Genomic DNA, 22,651 nt, shown 5'->3' on the forward strand with positions numbered 1-22,651 from the left:
CACACACACACACACACACACACACACACACACACACACACACACACGTGCCATTAGGTGTGTGTGTACAGGACAACTTGAAATCAGCTCTCTTCTTCCACCATGTTAGTCCTAGAGATCAAACTCACTAGGTTTGGTAGTAGGAGACTTCTGCCGTCCCTGCTTACGTGTTTCATGCGTAAAATGCTGAAAGGAGCCTACAATGGTGTGCAGGCCTGTAATCGCAGCACCCAGAGGTTGAGGGTCGGAGGGAAGGACTGCAAATCGCAGGTCAGCCTGGGGTAGGTACATTGGGAGACTTCATCAAAGAAAGACAAGTGAGAAAGGAGAGAAAATGCTCAGCCAGCCCTCCAGTTTCTGGGAAGCTTTCTTGTTGAAAGGGACTTCTCAGTTTTGCAGAGCCACAGACACAGGAAAAGAATCCTAAAACAGCATGTGAAGTAACTGAGCAAGCAGATGTGACTCAGCGAGGCAGTTGTAGCATGTGGAAGAGGACATGTCCAGGGCAGTTGTCTGCTTTCTAGCACTTCAGTGCTTCTCCTCAGATCTGCTGCTGATAGCTTGGCTCTGGCCACACCAGGTCACACAGCGACCTTCAAGAACCCCGGAGGAAAGGTCCACTGTGTTCAGGAGTGCTGAAGAGGAAAGGTGTGATCTTTCCCTGATCTGCTTCAGCCTCCCGAAGGCTGTGGGCGGTCCAAAAGCAAGTTTTATTCCTGGCTTCTCCTTCTGCCTCAGCAGGAAATTAGCTTTCAAGACCTTTAGGCTAAGGGTTTATCAGGCTGAAATCAGTCTTTGTCCCCACTCCCAAAGCTCCAACTGTTTGAGGACTACTAAGCATGTTTTCTTGGTAGTTTTGAGACAGTGTTTCACTCTGTAGTCTTGGCTGGCCTGGGATTTGCTATGTAGATCAGGCTGAATTTGCAATGACACTCGTACCTCTGCCTCCTGCACGCTGAGATTACAGATGTGTACCTACATGCTTTGTGTACCTACATGCTTAGCAACGGTCCCCTGCGAGCCCCTCTCTGTTAGAACTGTTAGCATGTGGCTCCCACAGGGCTACACTCTCAGTCTATAATGTTGCTTCTCTACAGTCACTGAGCATGTGCAACAGCTGATCACTTGTTACGTTTTTCTCAATGGGAGGGGGGCTCCCCTTTTCTGGGCGGAAGGGGAAAGGAAAAAGGGGAAGGAGGAGAAGGGGGAAACTGAGAAGAGAGGAGGGAGGGGCCACCCTTGGGATATAGAAATAAAAAAAATTTTTTTACTATGAAAAAGAATTTGTTTTTCTCAACTTCTTCCACCGTCCCCCTAACAACACACAAAGCTCTTCAGGTAGCTTTGAAATAATCACATTTGCTTTTTCTTTTAAATAGCAATTGGGATTGCTCCTCCATAATACAATATTTTGTTTTCCGCACTTGCCTTTAATAACTTAAATTAAAAACCTGAGTTTAATCCCCGGACAGAATCCACATGGCGGATTAGAGAACCAACTCCTGTTGACCTCTATACCTGCACAGTGGCATGTGTGTGTGCTCGTCCTGTCACTCACACATGCAAATTAAGTAAGTAACTGTAATTTTAAAATTATTGGGTATGGGGAATGAAGTGATTTAGAGGGAGCTAAGTTGTTCAGGGCACCTGCCACTCTTGCAGAGGACCCAGGTTTGGTTCCCAGCAAGCACATGGCAGCTCACAACCATCTGTAACTTCAGTTTCAGGTTCTCTCTCTCTCTCTCTCTCTCTCTCTCACCCACACACACAAATCCTATCCTTGTGTAATTTATAATACTGGAGTTCACATCTTAGGCAAGAAAAATAAAATTACAGATGAACCTCTATATATGTAAGGCACTGATCATCATATAGTAGTATTTACACATAATCTCCTGTGCACTTTAATTTTTTTCTTTCTTTCTTTATGATTTTTCAAGACAGGGTTTCTCTGTGTAGTCAGGGCTGTCCTGGAACTTGCTCTGTTGACCAGACTGGCCTGGAAAGTCAGAGATCTGCCTGCCTTTGCATCCCAAATGCTGGGACTAAAGGCATGTGCCATCATGCCCGGCTTAATTCTTATTATTTTATTTATTTTTGTGATCCTGAGAATTCAAGCCAGGGCTTTGTTGGTGGTCAGGCATGTGTTTGGTAGCTACATTCCCAGGCGGCTACCGTATACTCTAAATCATCTCCAGGGCTAGATGAATATGGACTCATGTTGTGTATGCTGTGGTCAGTGCTGAGCTTCAGGGTAAATACACTCAGGTTTGTGTAAGCGCACACAAAGTTAGGACAACGACGTAACCCAGCAATGCATTCCTCTAAAGTATCCCCTTCATAGGTTATGCAGGGCTGTAGTTGCTATACTGTATTGTTAGGTAAGAGTGTCAAGAAATGAAATCTGAACATATTCACTACAGATTTTTTTTTTCCCTCTTTAAATATTTCCTATGTTGGGTCTGGTTAGGTTGGGAGGGCTGCTAAGAGTGACAGCACTAACAGTTCCAGGGCCTTAATTGTGTGCTGGCATCGGTTCAACTGCTTAACTTGTATTTAAATAATAAATACAGAAAAGGAATGACTGCCTAGGAAAGAAAAAAGAAGGTGGACATTGCCATTGTAATTCAAGGAAGGGATAGCACTACAAAGTCAGCTGACACCCGAGCCAAGGAGCCAAGGGCAATAACAGCCAAGCGTGTGGGTACGCGAAGTAGCATGGGGGGCGGGAAATGCAAAGCTATGGGCAGAGCAATGTTATTAAATGCAATCTGCAGGGTAAAAAAATGTGAGGCTTTGAATAGTAAAGATGCTTCAAAGAGTATTGCCAACTAGAGGAAGAAATAACGCAGGACACCGGACCACATTTACAGGCTCCTACTGTGACAAGTTACTGAACTGCGCAAGAGAACCAACTACCCTCGAAACAATAATAATAAAAGTAAAATATGGCTGGAGAGATGGCTGAGCGGTTGAGACACGAGCTCCTCTTCCGGAGTAATAGGGTTCAATTCCCAGCACCCACGTGGCAGCTCACAAGTGTCAGCAACTCAACTTCTAGAGGATCCAATCGATAGTCCTCTTTTGGCCTCCACGGGCACTGCGCGCACACGGCACACTGACATACATGCAGGCAAAAACCCTCTACACACAGAGTTTAAAACTAAAATAAAAACAGCTTCTCCAGAGGCTCCAGCCGCAGTGTTGTTGAGGGACTTAAGCTGTCAATCAAGATTTTCTCTTCCGCTCGTCATGGTGACTCTAGTGCGCACGCGCACCACACACCCCCTCCCACCTCTCGCCCCGCCTAAGTGCGGTAGTTTGCAGTGCGCATGCACTCACCGCGTCGTTATCGACATCTCCGAGGCAGATGGCGTGCGGAAAGAGGCTCCCGCTGAAGTCCAGCGCCACGCGCTGCACGTAGCTAACCGACCTCATGGCACTCTGGAGGGCTGAGGTGCCGGGGAACCGCACCAAACGAAACCCAGCCTTCGCAACAGTCTCGCGCGTGAGCGAGCCCACCGAACCGGAAGTCTACGTCACCTCCTGAGCCTCCAGTTCCGGCTTTCTTCACTTAACCTTAGAGGAGGAGGCCGTCCTTCCGTGCCAGGAGCCGACCTGACCCCTGGTATTTAGTCCCTCCTCTGAGGGGATTCAAAGCATCCGTATTAATAGCTGTCATAATTAACAACTTCATGTTTTCCAACAGTTCTTCCATGAAATTACCTAATAGGAGTTGTCAACACAATGTAGTGGATTGCAGCCCACGTTAAAACAAACAACTTGAGACCTGAAAAATAGCTCAGAACGCTGGCTCTTCTTGCACGAATCCAAGATCGATTCCCATTTGCTCACACCCATCTGTAATTTCAGTTGTAATTCCAGTTCCGGGGGACCCAATACCAGACCCCCTCTTTGTGCTTCCCCGGCACCCACTAGAAGCAGCAAAACAGACACTACAAATTTTTTTAAAATATGAAAGCACAAAAGGACCTAAGTAGTAAATAGTATTATTTTTGTGAAAGCTTTGTTTCAGTTATTTATACGTACATATATATCCTGGATTATAATGAAAAATTTTTATGCTGTGTACTTGGTGGGCAGCAGCTTGAAAAACACCTACTGCAAAGCACACCTTACATATATTTAATAAAACCAACACAGTTGTGTAAGCTTTAATTACTGTTCCTTCAGAGGAGGAAAATGCGTTCAGCAAGACTGAGTAACTTAGCAAAAAGTGGTAGCCATGAGCCTCTTGATCCAAACGTCTAGATCCAAACATGTTAGCGCTCTTTTGTCACGGTTGCAGTTCCTACAGAAAGTGAAGGCCGCTGGGATTCTGGAGCCGTGGTATGATGCAGGCCCCAGCCCCAGCACAAAGCCACCTGTTTCAAGTGGCCTTACTTTGGTTTAGGCGGGCGGGACCACTGCTCTCATGCCTGTTTTTGGATACTTTCCCTGTGGAATCAGGTGTTGCCTTTATTTTGAAGCGTCTTGTCAATGCAACAGGAGTTTTAAGCTAGATGTGGTAGCGCTTGCCTGTAATTCCAGCACACAGGAGTGTGTGCAGGCAGGAGGATCAAAAGTTCAACATCAGCCTTGGCTATGTATTTCTATGTCAGCTTTGGTTACATGAGACCCCCGTCTCCAAAAAAAAATTTAGTCTGGAGGGTTGAGGATGTAAGTCAGCTTGTAGAGTGCTCACTTGGCATGTGTAAGTCCTGAGTTCTATCCTTCCCAATAGATAAGCAGGGTGAGACATTCATACTGTAATCCTGGCATTAGGCAGAGGCAGGGTTATCAGAAGTTCAGGATTATTCTCAATTACATGCAATCTGAGGCTGCCCTGAAATCATGAGGGCACTCTGTCTCTCCTTTTAAATATGTCTCTCCTTTTCTAAGTTTTCAATGTGCACGCTCAGGCTGATCTACACTTGGTTTCTCAGCAGTCACAATAACTATTTAGGAGATTACGGACATTCTATGTTGAAGGTAATGGGAGGCGACTGAGGGAGAGACCTTTCTACCCGGGGAGAAGGGAAATGATGGATTTGGTCTTGGTGACTCTGACAATGAAAGCAGGAAGGAAAAATGGGAAGCAAACAGGAGGCAGTGTGGACCAATGCTGGGGATTGCAAACCTATCACTACCTGCTGTCTACACTTGTTCAACTCAACTTCCTATTACTGTTTCAGGAGAAAACAAAAATCAACCTTCAAGTGTTTGTACCTCAATGTAGGAAGTAATTTGTTTTGTTTTAGGTAACTGTTTTCCCTTCTTAGCTTTCTGAATAAAATTGTAAGATAAATATTTTATAGCAGAGAAGCCCACTTCTCACTATCTGCCCTGGAGGGACCCAGTTCTTTGAATCATATTCTGACCCAGAACCCCACAATATATATATATATTGAGACAGAGTTTCTCTGTAGACCAGGCTAGTTTTGAGCTCACAAAGATCTCCTGCCCCTGCCTCCCTAATTTTATCTTCCTCATCACTTGGGGTTCTTGTTCTGGGATTCTCAATGGCCATGTATGGTTTTGTTGTTTATCAAGAAGGTCCTGTCCTTTCAGTCACAACTTGGACACCATGTCGTTTGACTTTTGTCAATCAAGTAAGCCAAGTTAAAAAAAAAAGTCCCCAACAAATAGGGCATAAAACTAAACAGTGTGTGTGTTGTCTGTATTCCTGTGTGGTGGGTGTTTGACTAGGTGGGCATATGTGAATGCCAATTGCTTCTCCATCTTGAGACATGGTTTTGCACTGAACCTGGAGCTGACCATTTCAGCTAGTCTGGCTGGCTAGTGAACTGTGCTGCCCTCTAGCCCCAGGGCTACAGGTGCATTTTTATGTCAAGCTTTTACATGGGTGCCAGGGACCTGAACATAGGTCCTCATGCTCATGCAAGCATTTACCCACTGAGCCATCCCTGACCCAAATCTTTGTAAACCTACTGTCTTTCCTAACCTCGCATCCTTTGAGTAGTACATTGTTCAAGGTAGTAAAACAAGGCTGGTCCCTGCAGAGCTACACAGCTGGATTCCCTTTTCCAGCAATGATTTCCTTGTAAGAATATATCTTAACAATAGTTTGGTATTGTTCTATACCTTTTTTCTTCAGCTGAAAAGGGACACACAACCCACCTGCAGCGATGTCACAACGGCACTGAAGTGGACAAGGTATGTGGCATCAGGCCTTGAAAGCTTTGTGGGATCCTGTACAGGGACTCTCAGTGGACAAAACAGTCTGAAGTGTAAGTGGGGAGACAGTGTCTTGTAAGAGCAGGTCAGAGATGAATAGTGATGTGGGGGCAGGTGGAGAAGGTATTGTAGGAGTAGAAACATTTCATAGGCTGGAGAGCATAACTCCACTTTAGCCTATTTCCAGAAATCTACACTAATAGCGCAGAATATCCTTTGCTGCTGGACTTTCTGAGCACATTCCCTGCATAAATGCTAAAGTGTAGGTGAGCAAGGTGCAAGTGTCTAGAAGACATGAGTGACCCAGCAGCGCTCAGTATGTAGCAGGATTATTTGTTGCCATAAAGACCTAGTCACTTTTCTAAAGCATCTTCAAATAGACAGTTTTAAATGTTAAAATCAACTATGACTTTTCCATCTCTAGTGCTCTATAAAAGCAGTTACATTAAGTTCTTAAATCCTAAGGGACATTCAGAGATGAAAAGGATTTTAGGGTGCTTTTTATCCATGGAATTGTAGATGAAGAGAGGAGGCTCAAGACTCGCCCTGAAATCACATGACTTCACGGTAGTTTGGATTAGTTCAGAGAACTTCAAGTAGGCATTTTGCAAACATTTTTTTTTTTTAAACAGGGTTTCATACAGCATAAGCTGTCATTGAATTTATGTAGCTGAAGGTAACCTTGAAGTCCTGATCCCTCTCCTCTGCCTGTACCTCCAAGTGTTGGAATTACGAATGTGCACCATCATGCAAGGTTCCTGCGGTGTTGGGGATCCAACCCAGTGCTTCCTGCCTCCTTTAATTTATATGTAATGTCTGAGTGTATACAGGGCACAGTGGAAGCCAGATGTCATTGGATCCCCTCCAGTTGGAGGTGGGGAGCCCTTGCTGCTCTTGGAAAGGACCTGGGTTTAGCACCCACAATGGTGGCTCACAATTATCTTTAACTGTAATTCCAGGGGATTTAACACCCTCTTCTGCCGTCCATGGATACTGTACACACAGAGATACACACAAGTAATTCATACACATACACTTTGTTTTTAAAACACTATTTATGTAGTCCTGGAATCACTATGTAGACCAGGCTGGTCTTGAACTGAGGAATTTCCCTTGCCTTTGCCTTCTCAGTGTTGGATTACAGGTGTGCCACCATGCCTGGCACTAAAACAAATCTTCAAATATAAAAAACATTAGTACATGAATGCCGGATTCTGAGGTGCATCGTGTGCAGTGCCTATGGGAAGCACAAGAGGGTACTGGATCCCCTCAGGACTAGTTAGGTAGCTGCCCGCAGGGAGGCTGGGAACCAACTGTAGGGCCTCTGCAAGACAAAGTACTCCTACCATGCAGTTTCTCCAGGTCCAGCACCCAGCTTTTGACATGGGTATGGGGATCTGGACCTAGGACCTCATTTGCACAGTAAACAGTCTAGTGACTAAGCTGTTTCCCAAGCTTTGGTGGAGTTTCCACATCTGTAAAATGGGCCATGCCTTCCTCAGGATGGTTGATCAAGACTCTATCACATGGAGTCCTTGGTACAGGCCAAAGCTTACACTGGTAAGTGCTTAGCAATTTAGTGGGCTTGGTATTGTCGTTGAGAGCTAAGGCAAGAGTCAAAATTAGAAGCTACCTAAAGGAACCAGACTTAAAACTCCTAAGCCTGGCCTTACACCTAATAGGGGAACTAGCAGACACAGTGCTAGCCGTGCTGGAGAACGGAGACCTTTTCTACAGAACCTCATTTTCTACAATGTCAGGAGCTATAGCTGGTACTGCCTCACTTGTTTAGGAAGGGCCACCAGGGGCAGTGTGAGGTCTGACCGTGGTTGCCACGGACCACCTGGCTTCTTGTAAAGGCCAAAACTTAAGTCAGGAAAGAGGCATGAAGGAGGTACAGGGTGCTCCTAAGACAGAGAAGGTGGGTGTGACCAGTTCTTCACCAGTATCTCAATTCACGTAAGTGCTAACTGATCTGAAAGGCAACACCGTAGTCTTTATACCTTAAGAAGCCAAGGACCGGTGTTGTAGGGATGGCTCAAGTGGTTAAGAGCACTTGCCGCTTTTGCGAAGGACCCAGGTTAGATTCCCAGCACCTAACCTGTGACTCAAAATTCTAACTTCAGTCCCAGGGGGCTGGATGCCCTGTTCTAGCCTCCACAGGCACCAGGAATGCACAGTGTTTAGACAGACATGTAGGTAAGGCTCTCAAACTAAAAAACAAGACAAACCAAAAACAAAAAAACCCCAACACCACAGAAACACCTAAGATATCTGCCAGAACAGAAACAGCATGAACCCAGTTTCAGAACCAGATGTTTAGATTTACCTCTTTCTGTTTGGAACCACCCCAGCCCTCTACTGCTGGGCTGCTGCGGAGCGTATACTGGGGACCCATGGTGAGGTGCGGCTCAGCTGGGAGCTGCTGTCTGCACTGGAGCACATGGGGTGTGTGTGTGAAGTGACCCTTTCCTGGCTTGTCATTGAATCTGTATCATAGGCCATACTTAAGCTGGACTGGAGTGTGGCCCTCTTCACTCTGGCCCTGCCCACATGTTCCCACCATACCCTAGCCCAGAGCTCAACATAAAGGGTTGCCTGACACCCACATTTCGTCGTTTCCACTTTATTGCTCAAGCACAGGACTTGAGGTGTGCCTGGACCTTCAGCGTGCATTAAAGAGGCTGAGGGGATGGGGACAGGGACAACCTGGATGGATGAGGAAGAAACTGACAGGAAGGGAGATACTAGAAGAGGCTGTCTTAGAGGTGAACACCGTGATACCAGAGGACGTCATAAGGGATACCATCTCAGGAGAGCAAGGCAAGAGGGGTAATAAACACAGCAGTGGTTTTCCCATGCCCCTAGCACCCACATGAAGACTGCAGGCTTAGAAAAATGACCAGAGGGGGAAGGGATGAGGAAAATGGCTGCCCAGGAGTTTTCTTCTCCACCCTGGCTTCATATCAGACTCCACCCCTATCACATACCCCTTTTCCACTTGAAAAATGGAGCTAACAAAGGGAGCAAAATAAATTAACATTTTGATGTATGTGTGGAAGGAATACACTTGTGTAACAGGGGAAGGGAAGAGGGGTTGACACCTTCTAAAACTACCCCCCATTTCACCCCCAGCCTGCTCTTCTCCCCTTCCCCGCAAAGCCATCATCCAAACAGATAGAAAAATAAAGGTCTAATTCACTCAAAATTCTTCAGTTTTTACAAAACTAACAGGGTGGAGTAGGGAAGGGAGCAGGAAGGCAGCCGCAGGGGGACAGGTTGAGAGGCAGGCTACGCTTCTGTCTCCACCTGAGACTGGTTTCCTGCCACGCTGTTCGGCTCACCCTTCATCTCAGCATCGGTGGGATGGTCTCCTGCAGCCACTTGTGCCTTGGCCTGTAAAAAGAGCAAGAGGAAGAGGCTCTAATTCCTAACAGAAGGACACAGACATAGCAATCCTATAGCTGTCCTCAAAGCACATGTGCACACATGCATGTTCTCATGAGGCCATGCAACACATTCTTTTCTTTTTTTCTTTTGAGGCAGGGTCTGTGTAGATTTGGCTGTCCTGGATTTGCTTTGTAGATCAGGCTGGCCTCAAACTCACAAATATCCGTGAGCCTCTGCCTCCCTAGGATTACAGGTATGTGCCACCATGCCTTGCTTGACTTCGGACATTATGTTTTTTTTGGGTGGTGCTGGCGTTAAACTCAGGACCTCGAGCATGCTTCTACTATTGTGCTGTATCTCAGACCTGCCGAACAAAAGCATTGTTTCTTTTCTAAAAATGTAATTTGCAAAACATTTATTTATATATATTAGTGCTCTATCTGCATGACAGAAGAGGGCATTAGATCTCAGTATAGATGGTTGTGAGCCACCATGTAGTTGATGGGGATTGAACTCAGGACCTCTGGAAGAACAGACAGTGCTGAGCCATCTCTCCAGCCCCACAAAAAATATTCTTAAATGTTAATCCATATCTGCTTCAGTAGCACTAAATGAAATTAGAACGACAGAGATTAACACAGGTCCTGTCAAACAAGGCACCACACAATGTTTTCTGTAGCTTTAAACCCATTTCTTTATATGCTAACTAAAAAGTCATTTTGAAAACAGAACAGGCATGAACAGTGGTGCATGCCTGTAATCTCAGCACTTGGGGAAGCAGAAGCAGGTATTTTGTTGTGAGTTTGAGGCCAGCCTGGTCTACAAAGCAATTCCAGGACAGCCAAGGCTATACAGAGAAACCCTGTCTCATAACAAAACACCCCAAACAAACAAGTAAACTATACAGAACAACATATTAAATTTCACTGTTCAGTTCTACCTTTTGAATGTGGCTAATAGATAGTATGTTTTGTACTATATTTCTCTTGGATGTATTAGGATCACAGAAGCAAAAAAAGATAAGCTATGCATGTGCAGAATATTACACAATAGGAACTAAAGAATGAGAAAGAACTTGAAAGCCATCTTTAGCAGTATAAAATCAGCTTCCAGATATTAATAAATGCACACGGGAACACACACGGCCAGTGGGGTGAGGCTGAACTGATAGGATCATGTGCCTCTGTGTAGGCAGAATGCTAAATACATCACCTTCTAGGCTCTTGAGTATGGGGGTGCGCCCCTTTAATCTATGAGTTTCAGGGCAGCCTAGTCTACTTAGTGTCTCAAAGCAGAACACACATCAGAAAGGGGTCCTGGTGTGTGAGTAGTACTTCTGATGTGCTGAAGAGGCTAAGAGAACACTTCTTCTGTCCATTGCGGCCACTCCCACCGTGGGCAAGTTTGAATGAGAATGGCCCCACAGGCTCATATATTTGAATGCTTGGTCCCCAGTTGATAGGAAAGGATTTGTAGATGTGGCCTTGTCGAAGGCGCTATTTGCTGAAGGGCTTTGAGGTTTTAAAAGCCCATGCCATTCCAGCTGACTCTCTGCCTTCTGCCTCAGCCATGGTGGCCAGGGACTCTAACGCTTTGGACCAGCAAGCCCTCTATAAACCCTCCCATGAAGCGTCTTGGTCATATTACTTCACAGCAATGGGGAAGTGGCTCAGACATGGCCCAACCCTCACCTTGTGCTCCTCCTCTGCCAGCCTCTCAAACATGTTGGCATAGAGCTTCTTCTCCCGGGCAAGCTGCCTGCGGGTCCGCTGCTGGCACACAGCCAGCTGGGTCTTGGCGGCTTTGTTGCTGGGATAGAGCTGCAGGACCTTTTGGAAGTCAGCTCGTGCCAGGTCGAAGTCATTCACAGCCAGGTGTGCCTCTCCCCGGCGAAACAGACCTTTCTCATTGTTGCTGTCTAGCTCTAGGGCCTGAGAGCACAGAAAAGCAGCAGCAGAGACATCAGGCTCCTCAGCACAAGCTGGATTCCCGAGGGACCCCCCAGCAGGATGAGGCTCAGAATGGATGATGTTGAGTCAGAAAAAAGTAGACTGAGGCACTAAATGACAAAGGCCATGGCCCAGGAAGGAATTAGTTTAATCCAAGAAAAAGCTAGGAAATATAGCAGGTCTTCAGACGCAGTAAGAACATGATCCCTTTCCCAAATACAGACAATGACAAAGCCAAAACCCTACTCCCTTTTATCCCCAATCCAGCACTTGCTCACTGTCTGTACCTGTGTCCCCCGCCATCAGAATTCCCAATGATATATCCCACTAACCCTACCTAGCAATGGCAGGCAACTTTCAGACATGCTGGTGGCACACCCAGACCCAACTGTAAATGCTGTTGCCACACCCCGATTGGACCTCACCTTGTTACAGCTTTCGACGGCAGCTGAGAAGGCCTGCAGTTTCAGGTGACACATGGCCAGATTGAGGTGTGAGGCCAGTCGGAGAGCATGGACCTTTTGCATTTCCTCACCCGAAAAACTAGATTCGTATTCTAGCCAAGACACAATCTTCTTGTACTGCAGTAAAGCTTGCTTGTACTTGCCTTCCTAGAATGGGAGGGAAGCTCAGGCACCCAGTACAGGTTCAGCAGCCCAGGTTGCCTTATCTGGCAGGCACGAGCGACTCCTGGACACCACATTCCCACTCCTTCCCATCCCTGACCAATGTACCAAGGCCTAACAGGGGGACAACCTCAAGGGCTATCTGGAACTGTGGCGGATTCCCGTCTGGACAGCCCTCGCCTCACCTTGAAGTACATAGTGCCCCTCTCTTTTACTATGTTGCTCTGCTCCAGCTTCTCCTCGGAACTCATCTCCCATGACTCCTTGGCCTGTGGTACCCCAGAGGAGACAAACAGTGGTCATGTCCGTCAGTCACCCACAGGGCAGACTCCAGGGGAGGGCATGCCTCAGGCAAACTCACCTTCTCAAAACTCTTCAGATGCACTTCATACCTCAGCTCAGCATGTGCTGGGATCTGGAACTTTTCCTTCCCAGCACTGCCAAAAGCATAGCTGTAGGGGTGAGAAATGCCTGGGTCACCTCACAGCCCTTTGTCTGCTCTGGGCTGAAAGGTTTCCTCTGTTTCCTGGAACATACCTTCCCATTCTGAGACCTGGTTCAAATACTTCCTGTTAACATTCCTCTAAGCTCTTCATTACACATTTAGGTGGTCCCATAGCACTTACTACTTCTTGCTCCTAACCCTTCATACACACTGTTGAGGTGACTAACTCAAAGAGACAATGAAGCAAGAATCATGAAGCCCTGGAAACCTTAGCGTGTGTGGCACACAGTAGGTGTTTCAACAAATGTTAATGACTGAACAAACTAATGGCAGATGAAAATCTTGACATTGCCAGGTTGGGAATTTGGATGAGGATTGAATGCAAGGAAACATGGACAACTGTAGGCCACACTTCCTGATCCAATGAAGAGCTCACGCTGGCCTCAACATCCTTAGAGTAGCAGCAAGCATATGGTGCTTACAAATGCCTATCGCAAAGCTCACTGTGGACATTCAGTATGGCCCTGTGGTCTGCAAAGCCCGTGTCTCACCTAGGTTTGAGGTATACAATGGAATGTTCTCCTTTCTCCATCCGCTGAATGGCCGTCTCCAGCCCACAGGGCAGATCCAGACTTTCCCCTTCACCAACTTCAAAACGAAGCTCCCGTTTGTCAAAGAGCTGGTCCTTATAGTAGCCTTCCAGTGCCACTGGCATTAAAGAGACAAGTGTCCCAGGTGTGAGGGCAGAGCCTTGAGGAAGCAGCCACAGCCTCCCCTATCTCTGCACCACAGCTTATACCTATATAACCACTGTGTCTCAGACCTGGAGGGATGCTAAGGCTGAGTGGTCTAACCTCTCATTCTAAGGATGAGACAAGAGGCTTGGTCCAAACCACCCACAGCCACACCTCTGAGCCAGGAACCAGAGGGAACTCTGGATTCTTCTTCCACAGTCTATACTTCCTTACCTTCTACCATAGCACCATCATTGGGCCTGGCATAGCCTTCACCACGAGTCCGTATTCTGCGGATGATACCTCCATCTTCATCCTCTGTAAGATCCTCTCCTTTGAACTCAAATAGCTCTACCTGTGTGATGAGACAGAAGCTGACTAACTCCTTTCTGCACCAACTCAACAGTCAAATTGCTTTCTTTTCCACTTAGAACACACAGACATCACTTGGCCGCAGGAAGACAAGCTCTCTATCATCCAGCTCCATTAAACAAGGACACAAGATGCTCCATCTGGTAGGCACCCGAAGTGACCCGCCCACTGGTTGCTTTTCCACTTTCAGATTCAATTGTCTTATTTCTTCACTTCAGCGGAGTTTCTGCTTCAATCCGACCTATAAGGTGTTTTCCCCCTCTGGGCTCCAGGCTGTCAATACGCTACATTGCCCTTTAGGACCCTGATGCTTCCTGAACCCAACTCCTTTCAACTGAGAATGCCCCAGGCACTTCTCTTCTAAAAGGGCTTTGGAGGACCTCTTCCAACCCAAAGCCTTTATTACTGGACACTCTGATGGTAGCAGAGCCAGCTACCCTCTCCACCTCTCCTTCCATTAAAGCTAGACCTCAGGCTCAGCCACATTTGTCTCCAAAAGGCAGGAAGGGCTGGAGGGCAGCCAGGCAATGGGGAGGCCTGGCTCTGTGTCTAGCACTCACCTCAAATATAAGTGTGGAGTTGGGGGGGATCTTTGGAGGGCTGCCTGCTGAACCGTAGGCATATTCTGGCTTGCAGGTGATCTGGCACACTTCCCCCACTTTCATGGTTGCTACAGCAATATCCCAAGCCTTGATGACCTCCCCTGTAGGTAGAGGCAAACGAGAGTAGCAGGGGCCAAACTCTAGGCTCAACACCCCCAAAGACAGCTGCCACACTACACCATGGGCGGAACCTGAACACCTCTAGAAATGGGAAGCAGCAGTGCTGTCATCCTCAAGGTTAACACAGTTCACGGAGCAAGACTGTCCACCCCAGAGGGAGGGAGGAGCTGAACTGATGAGATGGGGGAAGAAGAAAGCAGTCTGTCCCATAACAGTAGTGGAAACACAGGGCGGATCACAGATGGATTCTTAACCATTCCTTCTTAAGCTTGCTTCTGGTGGCTTTTTCTTTTTTGATGACTAATTTATGCTATTTAGCCAAGGCTGCCTTGAACTCCTGGGCTCACGTGACCCTTGCCTCAGCTTTTCTGGTAACTGGGAACACAGGTTAGCCCTGCTGTGCCCCAGCTCAAGCTTGGCCGAGAACGTAATTTTTGCTTGAGACAGCTACTATCAACTCCAGAGCCTATCCTGCCAGCCCGCTAATCAAGCCTACCTTTCCCCAGGTCAAAGGAGAATTTGTCCTTGCGGTCCAGACTGGAGTCAAACTTTGTGCCATCCAGCAGCCAGCCAGTGTAGTGGACAAAGACACGGTCCCCAATCATGGGTGCCTCTGTGCCTGAACCCTCTTTCTTGATGACCTGGGAGGAAGGGGGGAAGAAAGTGAGTACCCAGGGGTGTGGGCAGGAGGGCCCCAACTGTCTATAAGCCCCAAAAGGTGCCTACTGGATTCTACCACACCCACTGGCCCTGCCTCTTTATTAGCAGGGCCAAGAGCCCAATCTTCAAATGATTCTGATATTAGCGGTTTAGCTAAGACTCAATTAACCTCCTGATCTCCCTCTAGGTTTTTGTCCAGACCTGCTTTGGGAAACTGAAAATAAAATGACCTGGGTTCAAGCTTTGTCTATGGTTTTGGACAAGTTGCTAACCTATCCAGAAGTTGTCTGTCAAGCACTGAGGACAACCGCCCAAAAGGTGCTCAAAGAACACACTGATAGAAACTGGTTTGAATAGAATGGAACAGGAGTAATGAAGAGAACCGATCAGTTCAAAACTGGGAAAAAGAAGGGCCAGATTACACATGAGCACAAAGGCTCTGTATCACGCCCTGGAAAACAAAACTACTCGAGCAGTAGGCTAAGAGGCCCTTTACCTGCTGAGAATGTATAGGCATCTATTTCTGTTTGACATTTTTTAATAATGGTGACCCCAATGGGCAAGCTAATAGGAGTATGTGCAACCATCCTCTACGGGTGGACTTTCCTGAGAAGAATGTATAGGGTCCTCGAAGGAGTGGAGGATAAAGGAGGAATTGACCCATCTGGGAATCAGAACTTAGTGGAAAAGAGAAAGGACCACATGTTCACAGGGAGCACAGCAAGAACTGAGGTAAAATCCAGGAGCATTTCTGGACCAAAAAGGTTCCCTGATGTCTCTGCATAGGCCACACACAGTAGGAGGTGAGCAATGGGACGCCCGGAGGAGAAACAATGGATGCAGGGAGAGCATGCTATGTAGGTTAAGATTTCACTGTCCAGGACCGCTGGCAGAACCTGCTCTGAGCTGGCGCCCATTGTCCCGACTCGGGTCAGGGCGCCCTCCCCCTTGCTCCTCCGGCTATTTGAAGCCAAGCGGCTAGTGATTCGCTGGCTCCAGGGCAAAGCACCTCCCCCACGGCCAGCACCCCGAACCCCCAACTCAGAAGGCTCAGGAGGGGCGGGAGAGGAACTACAGGTCCCGGCATGCACCGCTCCCGCTAGCCCGGGGCCGAAAAAAGGGGCACAGCATGGCCGAGCCCGTGACCTCGCTGAGTCTCGGCGATTGCAAAAGGGGCTTGGAAAGGCACAAAAGGGCTCTGGGCCAGGAACCTGCCCTCGGGAGGCGTTTCAGGTCCCAGCTAATGTTTTAACTTTCAAGTGGGCGAGCCCCGGCGCACCTTCGTCCAGGTGGCCCGCGCCCGCCGAGACGTTCCCGGGAGGCGAGGCCCGAGTCCCCAGGCGCGCCCCGGCCTCGTGCACCGCCCCGCCCGGGCCCCGGCTGCGGCTCTCGCGCTGCGCTGCGCTCCGCCCCTCTCAGCCGCACACTGCAGCCGGATCGAGTTGGCGTGGTAGTGGGGGCTCCTTCCCGGGCCGGGGCCGCACCCTCCGAAGCGTGCAGCCGCCGACCGCGCAGGAAAGGCGAACTTCCCCCATCCTCCCGCCGCGGTCCCCCCTCCAAGGCCCACGAGCCTGCAGCCGGGAGGGGCTCCGCGGCCCCCTCACCTTGAGCACGCCCCCGTCCTGCTTGGGGCTGATGTCCACTCCTTCGAGAGAGAGGGGCGCCGACTGCGCCCCGTTCTCGGCCGCCTTCATCTCCTCGGCGGTCATGGCCGCTAGGCGCACCGTTGGCTGCGGGAGTGAGGCAGGCGCGAGGCCGGCACTTGGGCCGCCGACCGGGGTTGAGCGGCGGCGGGGTGGCGGGCGGCGGAAGGCGGCTCTGCCCACCGAGAACGGCGACCCAGGCTCGCGCACAGGTCTGTCCGCGCGCTCGCCGCCGGCGGCCGAGTCGGGTGACGCCAAGGGGCGGGCGCGGCGCGGCCCGGCCTGTGATTGGTCGTTTCTGCGTCGGGGGCGGGGCCGGGAGGAGCGGCACGAGCGGGCCGAGAAGGGGCGGGAGCAGAGAACTTTCTAGAGAAGCAGTTAAACGGGTTGGGGCTCTTGGGCTGTAGGTACCCGAGGGCTTTTTTTTTTTTTTTTTTTTTTTGGGAAGATTTGTTTTTCTGGTTGATAGCTCCTAGGGGCGGCCTCTTCTCCCACTCCAGGACCGCACGGATTTCGATGATCACAATGTGCCCCATGTCCTCCCTCCCGCGTTCCCCCCTCCCCTCTCCCCTCCCCGCCCGGAGTCTAGCCGATTTTTCCAGATCCTTCTGCATCCTCCATCCTCTCAAGTCCGGGCTTGCCTGGCAGCCCGCCCTGTTGATCCAGGACCACAACGCACTAGCTGGAGCCGGTCAGCCAGATAGGAAGTGACAATGGTCGGCCTCCCGCGGTGGGGCTGCACGGGTCTCGGGCCTGGGCACCTGAGCGGTGTGGAGCATAGAAGCAGGCAGGGGGAGTGAAAGCGTTGGCCCGGAAGGGAACGGTTTCAGCCCAGGTGCACAAATCATGGGACACAACTTTGTCTCCTGGCAGCCTGGCAGGCCCACCGGGATGAGCTGCTTTCCACATGCCGGGAGCAGATTTGTTAGAGATGATCCCCTGAGCCAATGACTTGTGAGTGGATTTGTAAGAGATGATCCCCTGAGCCAATGACTTGTGAGTGGGGTATGTGTATGTGAAACACTTTTTCCCACTATATTAACCAGCCCTTTTTTTTTGTTGTTGTTGTTGTTGCTAGCACTGGAGCACAAAATGGTTTCAGCTCACAAAAATGAAATTCTCCTTTCCCATTTTATCAAAGGAGGAAGGAACCTTTTCTTCCCAACCAGCGACTCCTAAGAGATGCCTGTGGAGTTCCGGGTCTGTGTGGCTAAATCCGTGAAGTTCTAGTTGTATCGAAACAGTGCCGGTTTGATCAAAAGATCTGTCTGGAGAGGTTCGCACCCTGGGACTCTGCCCGGCACCCTGGCGCCACAGTTATACATAGTCCCTGGTGAGTGCCCTAGGACAGCTATTGGCTTTGTGAATTTTCCTTCCCGTGTGATGAACTTTTTGTGTCTCTGTGCCCAGCGTGGCGCCGTTCGCTGTACCAAGCAGGTGATGGTATTTAAAAGTAGGCCATCGGTTATTATACAGGGCCTTTGAGATGGCTCAGTGGGTGGAGGGGATTGCTGCAAGACTGCAGACCTGGGTTTGATCCCTAACACCCACAACGTTGAGAAAACTGACTCCTTCAGAGTTGTCTTCTGGCATCCACACCCGTGCCCAATCATCCCTCCCAAATTAGTGTAATTAAAAGAAATGAAAAACTTAGAGTGGTTTGAGTATGTTGTGTAATTTGTCGTAGTCCCTTCTGATGGAACCTAGCCGGAACGGAACGGAATGTTGAAGTAACTGGTACTTTCTAGCCATTTACCGTAACCGAAATCTTGAAATTTCTTGGGTGGCTAGAGATACCGACAGAGAATATGGAAGGGGAGTGGCACCCCCGTGAAGGCACTGGCTTGGGCATAGCAGTTATCTCTCTCTGGCATATGCTGTACCTGCTGATTGTGTGAGACTCTGGTCTGGCACAGCAAGTTGTGTTAGAGGAGGTCAGTGCTACAGTAGTGAGTTCCTGTCTCTTCCTAGAGAACTCATGCAGCAGCTACCGACCGACCACACAACAGGTCCCGCGCACTCCGCGCACTCCGCGAGCAAGTAACAATACAGTGGACAGAACACTCGGTTAGCAATCAGGAAAGAGCTGAGGCACCCACGCAGAGCTGTTTCAGTTGGCAGGCTGCCTCGTTTGTAAGCCTCCATTTCTTGTCTGCGAGCCTTGTCGATAGGGTGACTTGATGGCTATAGAAGAGGGGAGCATCGAGTGCAGTGGTCGGGCTTCCGGTGGCGGGGGCACAAGTGATGGCCGTCTCAGTAGTGTGATGTGTGTGGGGTGGAGGTGAGCGTGGAGGACTGTGCGGTGAGAGGGAGGGTGAAGTGCGAGGACGTGAGGCTGGTCCCTCCCTCTGTGCAGTGTAACAGTGGAGGGGACATGGAGGCGCTGAGGTCTCGAATGCCAGGGCAGGGACATGTGCCTTTGGCGTTTGTCCTGGTTTGTATGTCACTTTTTTTTTTCTTAAAAAAATTTTAAGTTATTTTCTTGTAATCTTTTTATTTTACATTTACGGGTGTTTTGCCTGTATGTATATCTGGGCACTATGTGCATGTAGAGCCCGTAAGGCCAAGGGAAGGCACTGGATCCCTCAGGCTGGAGTTACATGGCTGTGCGCTGCGGTGTTGGTGCTGGGAATTAAACCCAGGTCTTCTGGAAGAATAGCCAGCCTGGCCCGTTGATACCTCCCCCTGACGGGGGCCAGCCTTACCAGGCCACTGAGGAAGACAATGCAGCCAGTCCCGATGAGACCTGATAGGCTAGGGTCAGGTGGAAGGGGAGGAGGACCTCCCTTTTCAGTGGACTGGGGGAGGGGCATGGGAAGAGACGAGGGAGGCCAGGATTGGAAGGGGAGGAGAGAGGGGGCTACAGCTGGGATACAAAGTGAATAAATTGTAATAAAAAACGAATAAAAATAAAAAAAATACGAAAAAAAAAAAAAAAAGACTAGCCAGCCTAAGCTTTCTGTGTAATCATCTTAGGAGACTTACAAGTGTATATTCTCATTCCTCCTCCCAACCCTTCTTTCCCGACTTTTACAGTGTTGCCATTGTGTGATGGCATTCATATGTAGATAGATGTTTTCCTATATTCCTTTCCACCTAAACTTTTATTTACTGTTATGTATGTTGTGTGTGCGTGTGTGTGTGTTTCAGCATGGATGTCCTACAGCACTAGTGGAGGTCAGAAGACAACTTTGTGGAGTCAGTTCTCACCCTCACCTTGACGTAGATTCCAGGCATTGAGCTCAGGACATCAGGTTTGCACTGCAAAGTTCATTTAGTGGATGAGCCGTCTCTGTCCATCCACTTTCCCTCCAAGACAGCGTTTCTCTATGTAGTCCTGGCTTTCCTGGCTCTTACTATGTAGACCAGGCTGGCCTCAGACTCATAGGGATCTGCTCGCTGCTGCCGCCTGAGTGCTGGGATTAAGGGCATGCATGGTTCTCTCTGTCCTTCCACTGTTGAGACAGGTGATAGGCTTTCTCACTGAACTCAGCACTCACTGTTCGCTGGTCAGAGAGCTCTGCAATCCTGTTTCTGTTCAAACAGGAAGTCTCTACCCATTTAAACAGCAGGTCTCTGTTTCCCTACCCCAACCCTGTTTTTTTCTGTAGGATTTTGTCTATTCTAGGTATTTTACATAGTGAATGATGTTTTTTAAATATCTTGCATTAAAATTATAATTTTTATATTTTTGAAGAATAACAGCACAGGAGAGAGAAACCACTAAAAACAAAAGGATTCTTCAGAGAAGAAACAGAAATGGAAGCTAGAAACTGTGGAACAGATTTTCCAAGAATGCAAACAAAAATACAAGGTGCTAAGAATGATGAAAAAAACCTTAAAAGGAAAAAAAAAAAAAAGGTGAAATGCGAAGAGGAGTCAGGTGGGAGACACTGGCCTGTTCTGCCTCCTGGTGGTCTCACACTGAGCAAGTTCTGTGTATTTTCCAGGTTGGAAGTCTTGCTTGCCTTTAGGTTTTTCTGTCAGCATACAAAGTAATGGGTTTCATTATGGCATTTCTTATATAGATGTCACTGTCCTTTGTCCTTATCCCCCACTGTTCTCTCCCAACCCTCTCCCCATTCTGTTTGCTTTTCCCACGTGGTCTCCCTTTCGGCTTTCATCTCCTATATACACACATTTATACATTTAGAATCCACACATGTAAGCAAGCCTAGTATTTGTTCAGGTGTGCCTCATTTTGCTTAGCATAATCTTCAGTTCTGTCCTCCTTTCTGTAAGGCTGAATGACATTTCACTGCGCATATACCACATTCTTAAACCCACTGTTGCTGGACTTCTCGCCACTCCACAACTTACAGCAGCAGGTGTGGAAGCCTCGCATCCACTTTGTTAGGTTTAGCCCTGGGTCTTTTTGTTTTGCTGCTGCTTTAAATGTCTCCAAAGATTTTCTATTTACTTCTGATCTATCAAAGGCATGGAGAGATGTTTCAGCTGCTAAAGGTTAAGCTCACAACCCAAATGTCAAAATGTATTTTCCTTGTATTATGCACAATATTTGTAATGGGACTTAGCGGTTAACCATTATTACTGTTTTTGTTTTCAGAAGTGAGATCTCATCATGTATCCCAGAGTGGCCTCCCACTTGAAATTCTTGTCTCTGCCTTCCAAATGTTTGGATTAAAGGTCTGTGCTACCACACCTGGCCATTTTTACTATTCCAGGTGGACAGTTCAGCCGTTTTAAATACAATGTTGTGCAACCACACTTTTTTGTTGTTTTTGTTGTTACACAGGGTCTCCTGTAGCCCAAGCTGCCCTTGAAATTGCCATGTGGCCAAGGGTGGCCTTGAACTTCTGATTCCCCTGCTTCTACCTCCCAACTTCTGGGATTACAGGTGTGTAACACCATACCTGGTATCGTGTTTTGCTATAGGGTCTTGTTGGTCTCAAACTCATAATCCCCCTTCCTTGCCCGTGAATGCTGGTATCATAGGCACCCATTACTCCAATTCTTGTTTTAAGCAACAAGTTTATGTATCTGTTGTATGTACAGCACTCAGCCTTCAGCAAAGGTCGTGGACTGAGTTATTGCAACTCTCAGTCCACACTGTTTTTAGTTCTTCCATATTGTTTGCAGTGGAAGGGAGCAGAGGTGTTGCAAGTGCTGGGGACAACAGGAGAAAGCCACCCCTGGAGGCGCTTGAGCCTCTGCACATCAGTGGAGGAGGCTTAGATGAATAAAGTGCTTTAATGAGCTGAAGGGCAGAATCGTGAGTCTGCTAGATTCTGGGAGCTGAGATCCTGGCCTCAGACCCTCAGGTTATATCACGTGCCCAGATGGGGAGGAAAGGAATACTGAGAGAGATTCCTCTCTTCATCTGCTCCTCCTCAGTGTGGTGGGCAGGCAAACATGCTGTGTTCTTTATTATGGGAGAATGGCCCCACCTACTTCCATGAGCTGATCCTGTCAAGGAGGAGTGGGAATTTGGGAGGCCAAGGCCACCTTCTCCTTCAATTTGCTTATTGATTGCTCAGCATGTTGCATCCCTTCTACCACCTGGTGCTGACTCACTGATACTGTAGGAAGATGCCGTGGGTACGCTTGCTACTTAGTCCTGTCAGCATTGTACCTTATTATGCTGTATCTCGAAAAGGCAGGGGCCTAGAGTGGGGTTGGGGTCAGGACTGTAGCACAAGATTTCAGAACACACTGTTGTGTGGAACCAGGGCTAGTGTACAGCTGTCCTATGTATAGCTTCTGTTCTGGTGGCACAGTACACAGTAGTGGGATTATGGCTGGGTGGTTACCCATGTCCCTTTGCTTCAGGATCTCTAACTGAGGCTTCAGGTCTGGGACTCCAGGATGCCTCCAGACCAGTGTGAGTGACTTTCCTGTTTTCTTTCGTTCTATCTTCCTTTGGGGAGTTCAAAATCAGTGTCTTTGATGGA

The 22,651-nt window shown here is 48.4% G+C and overlaps 2 protein-coding genes and 1 long non-coding RNA gene across 5 annotated transcripts in view; 1 reads left to right on the forward strand and 2 right to left on the reverse strand.

The window, feature by feature from the left end:
- The window catches only part of Itfg2 (integrin alpha FG-GAP repeat containing 2), a 14,624-nt gene extending 11,080 nt beyond the window's left edge, over positions 1–3,544 (reverse strand). Inside the window, exon 1 of the mRNA XM_055609291.1 lies at positions 3,343–3,544. Within this exon, the coding sequence (XP_055465266.1) occupies positions 3,343–3,438 (96 nt within the window). The 5' untranslated portion in view covers positions 3,439–3,544. The remainder of the gene's footprint in view (positions 1–3,342) is intronic.
- Positions 3,545–9,376: 5,832 nt separating this feature from the next.
- Fkbp4 (FKBP prolyl isomerase 4) lies at positions 9,377–16,974 on the reverse strand. The gene is made up of 10 exons (XM_055609293.1): positions 16,701–16,974; positions 14,933–15,077; positions 14,275–14,417; positions 13,577–13,697; positions 13,160–13,316; positions 12,525–12,615; positions 12,349–12,432; positions 11,963–12,148; positions 11,280–11,519; positions 9,377–9,594 (listed from the first exon to the last, which is right to left on the reverse strand). The coding sequence occupies exons 1-10, from the start codon at positions 16,803–16,805 to the stop codon at positions 9,490–9,492; spliced, it is 1,377 nt and encodes a 458-aa protein (XP_055465268.1). The 5' UTR covers positions 16,806–16,974; the 3' UTR covers positions 9,377–9,489.
- Positions 16,975–17,228: 254 nt separating this feature from the next.
- On the forward strand, positions 17,229–22,156 carry LOC129678566 (uncharacterized). 3 transcript variants are annotated; one of them, XR_008720405.1, is made up of 3 exons: positions 17,229–17,744; positions 17,881–18,072; positions 20,437–22,156. It is a non-coding gene; the product is annotated as an uncharacterized LOC129678566 (long non-coding RNA). The 3 variants fall into 3 exon arrangements; XR_008720407.1 differs by having other exon boundaries at positions 17,229–17,735; XR_008720406.1 differs by having other exon boundaries at positions 17,229–17,693.
- The last annotated feature ends 495 nt before the right edge of the window (positions 22,157–22,651 follow it).

The sequence above is a fragment of the Psammomys obesus genome, unplaced genomic scaffold (assembly GCF_907164565.1).
Source record: "Psammomys obesus unplaced genomic scaffold, mPsaObe1.curated_primary_1811, whole genome shotgun sequence".
NCBI lineage: Eukaryota > Metazoa > Chordata > Mammalia > Rodentia > Muridae > Psammomys > Psammomys obesus.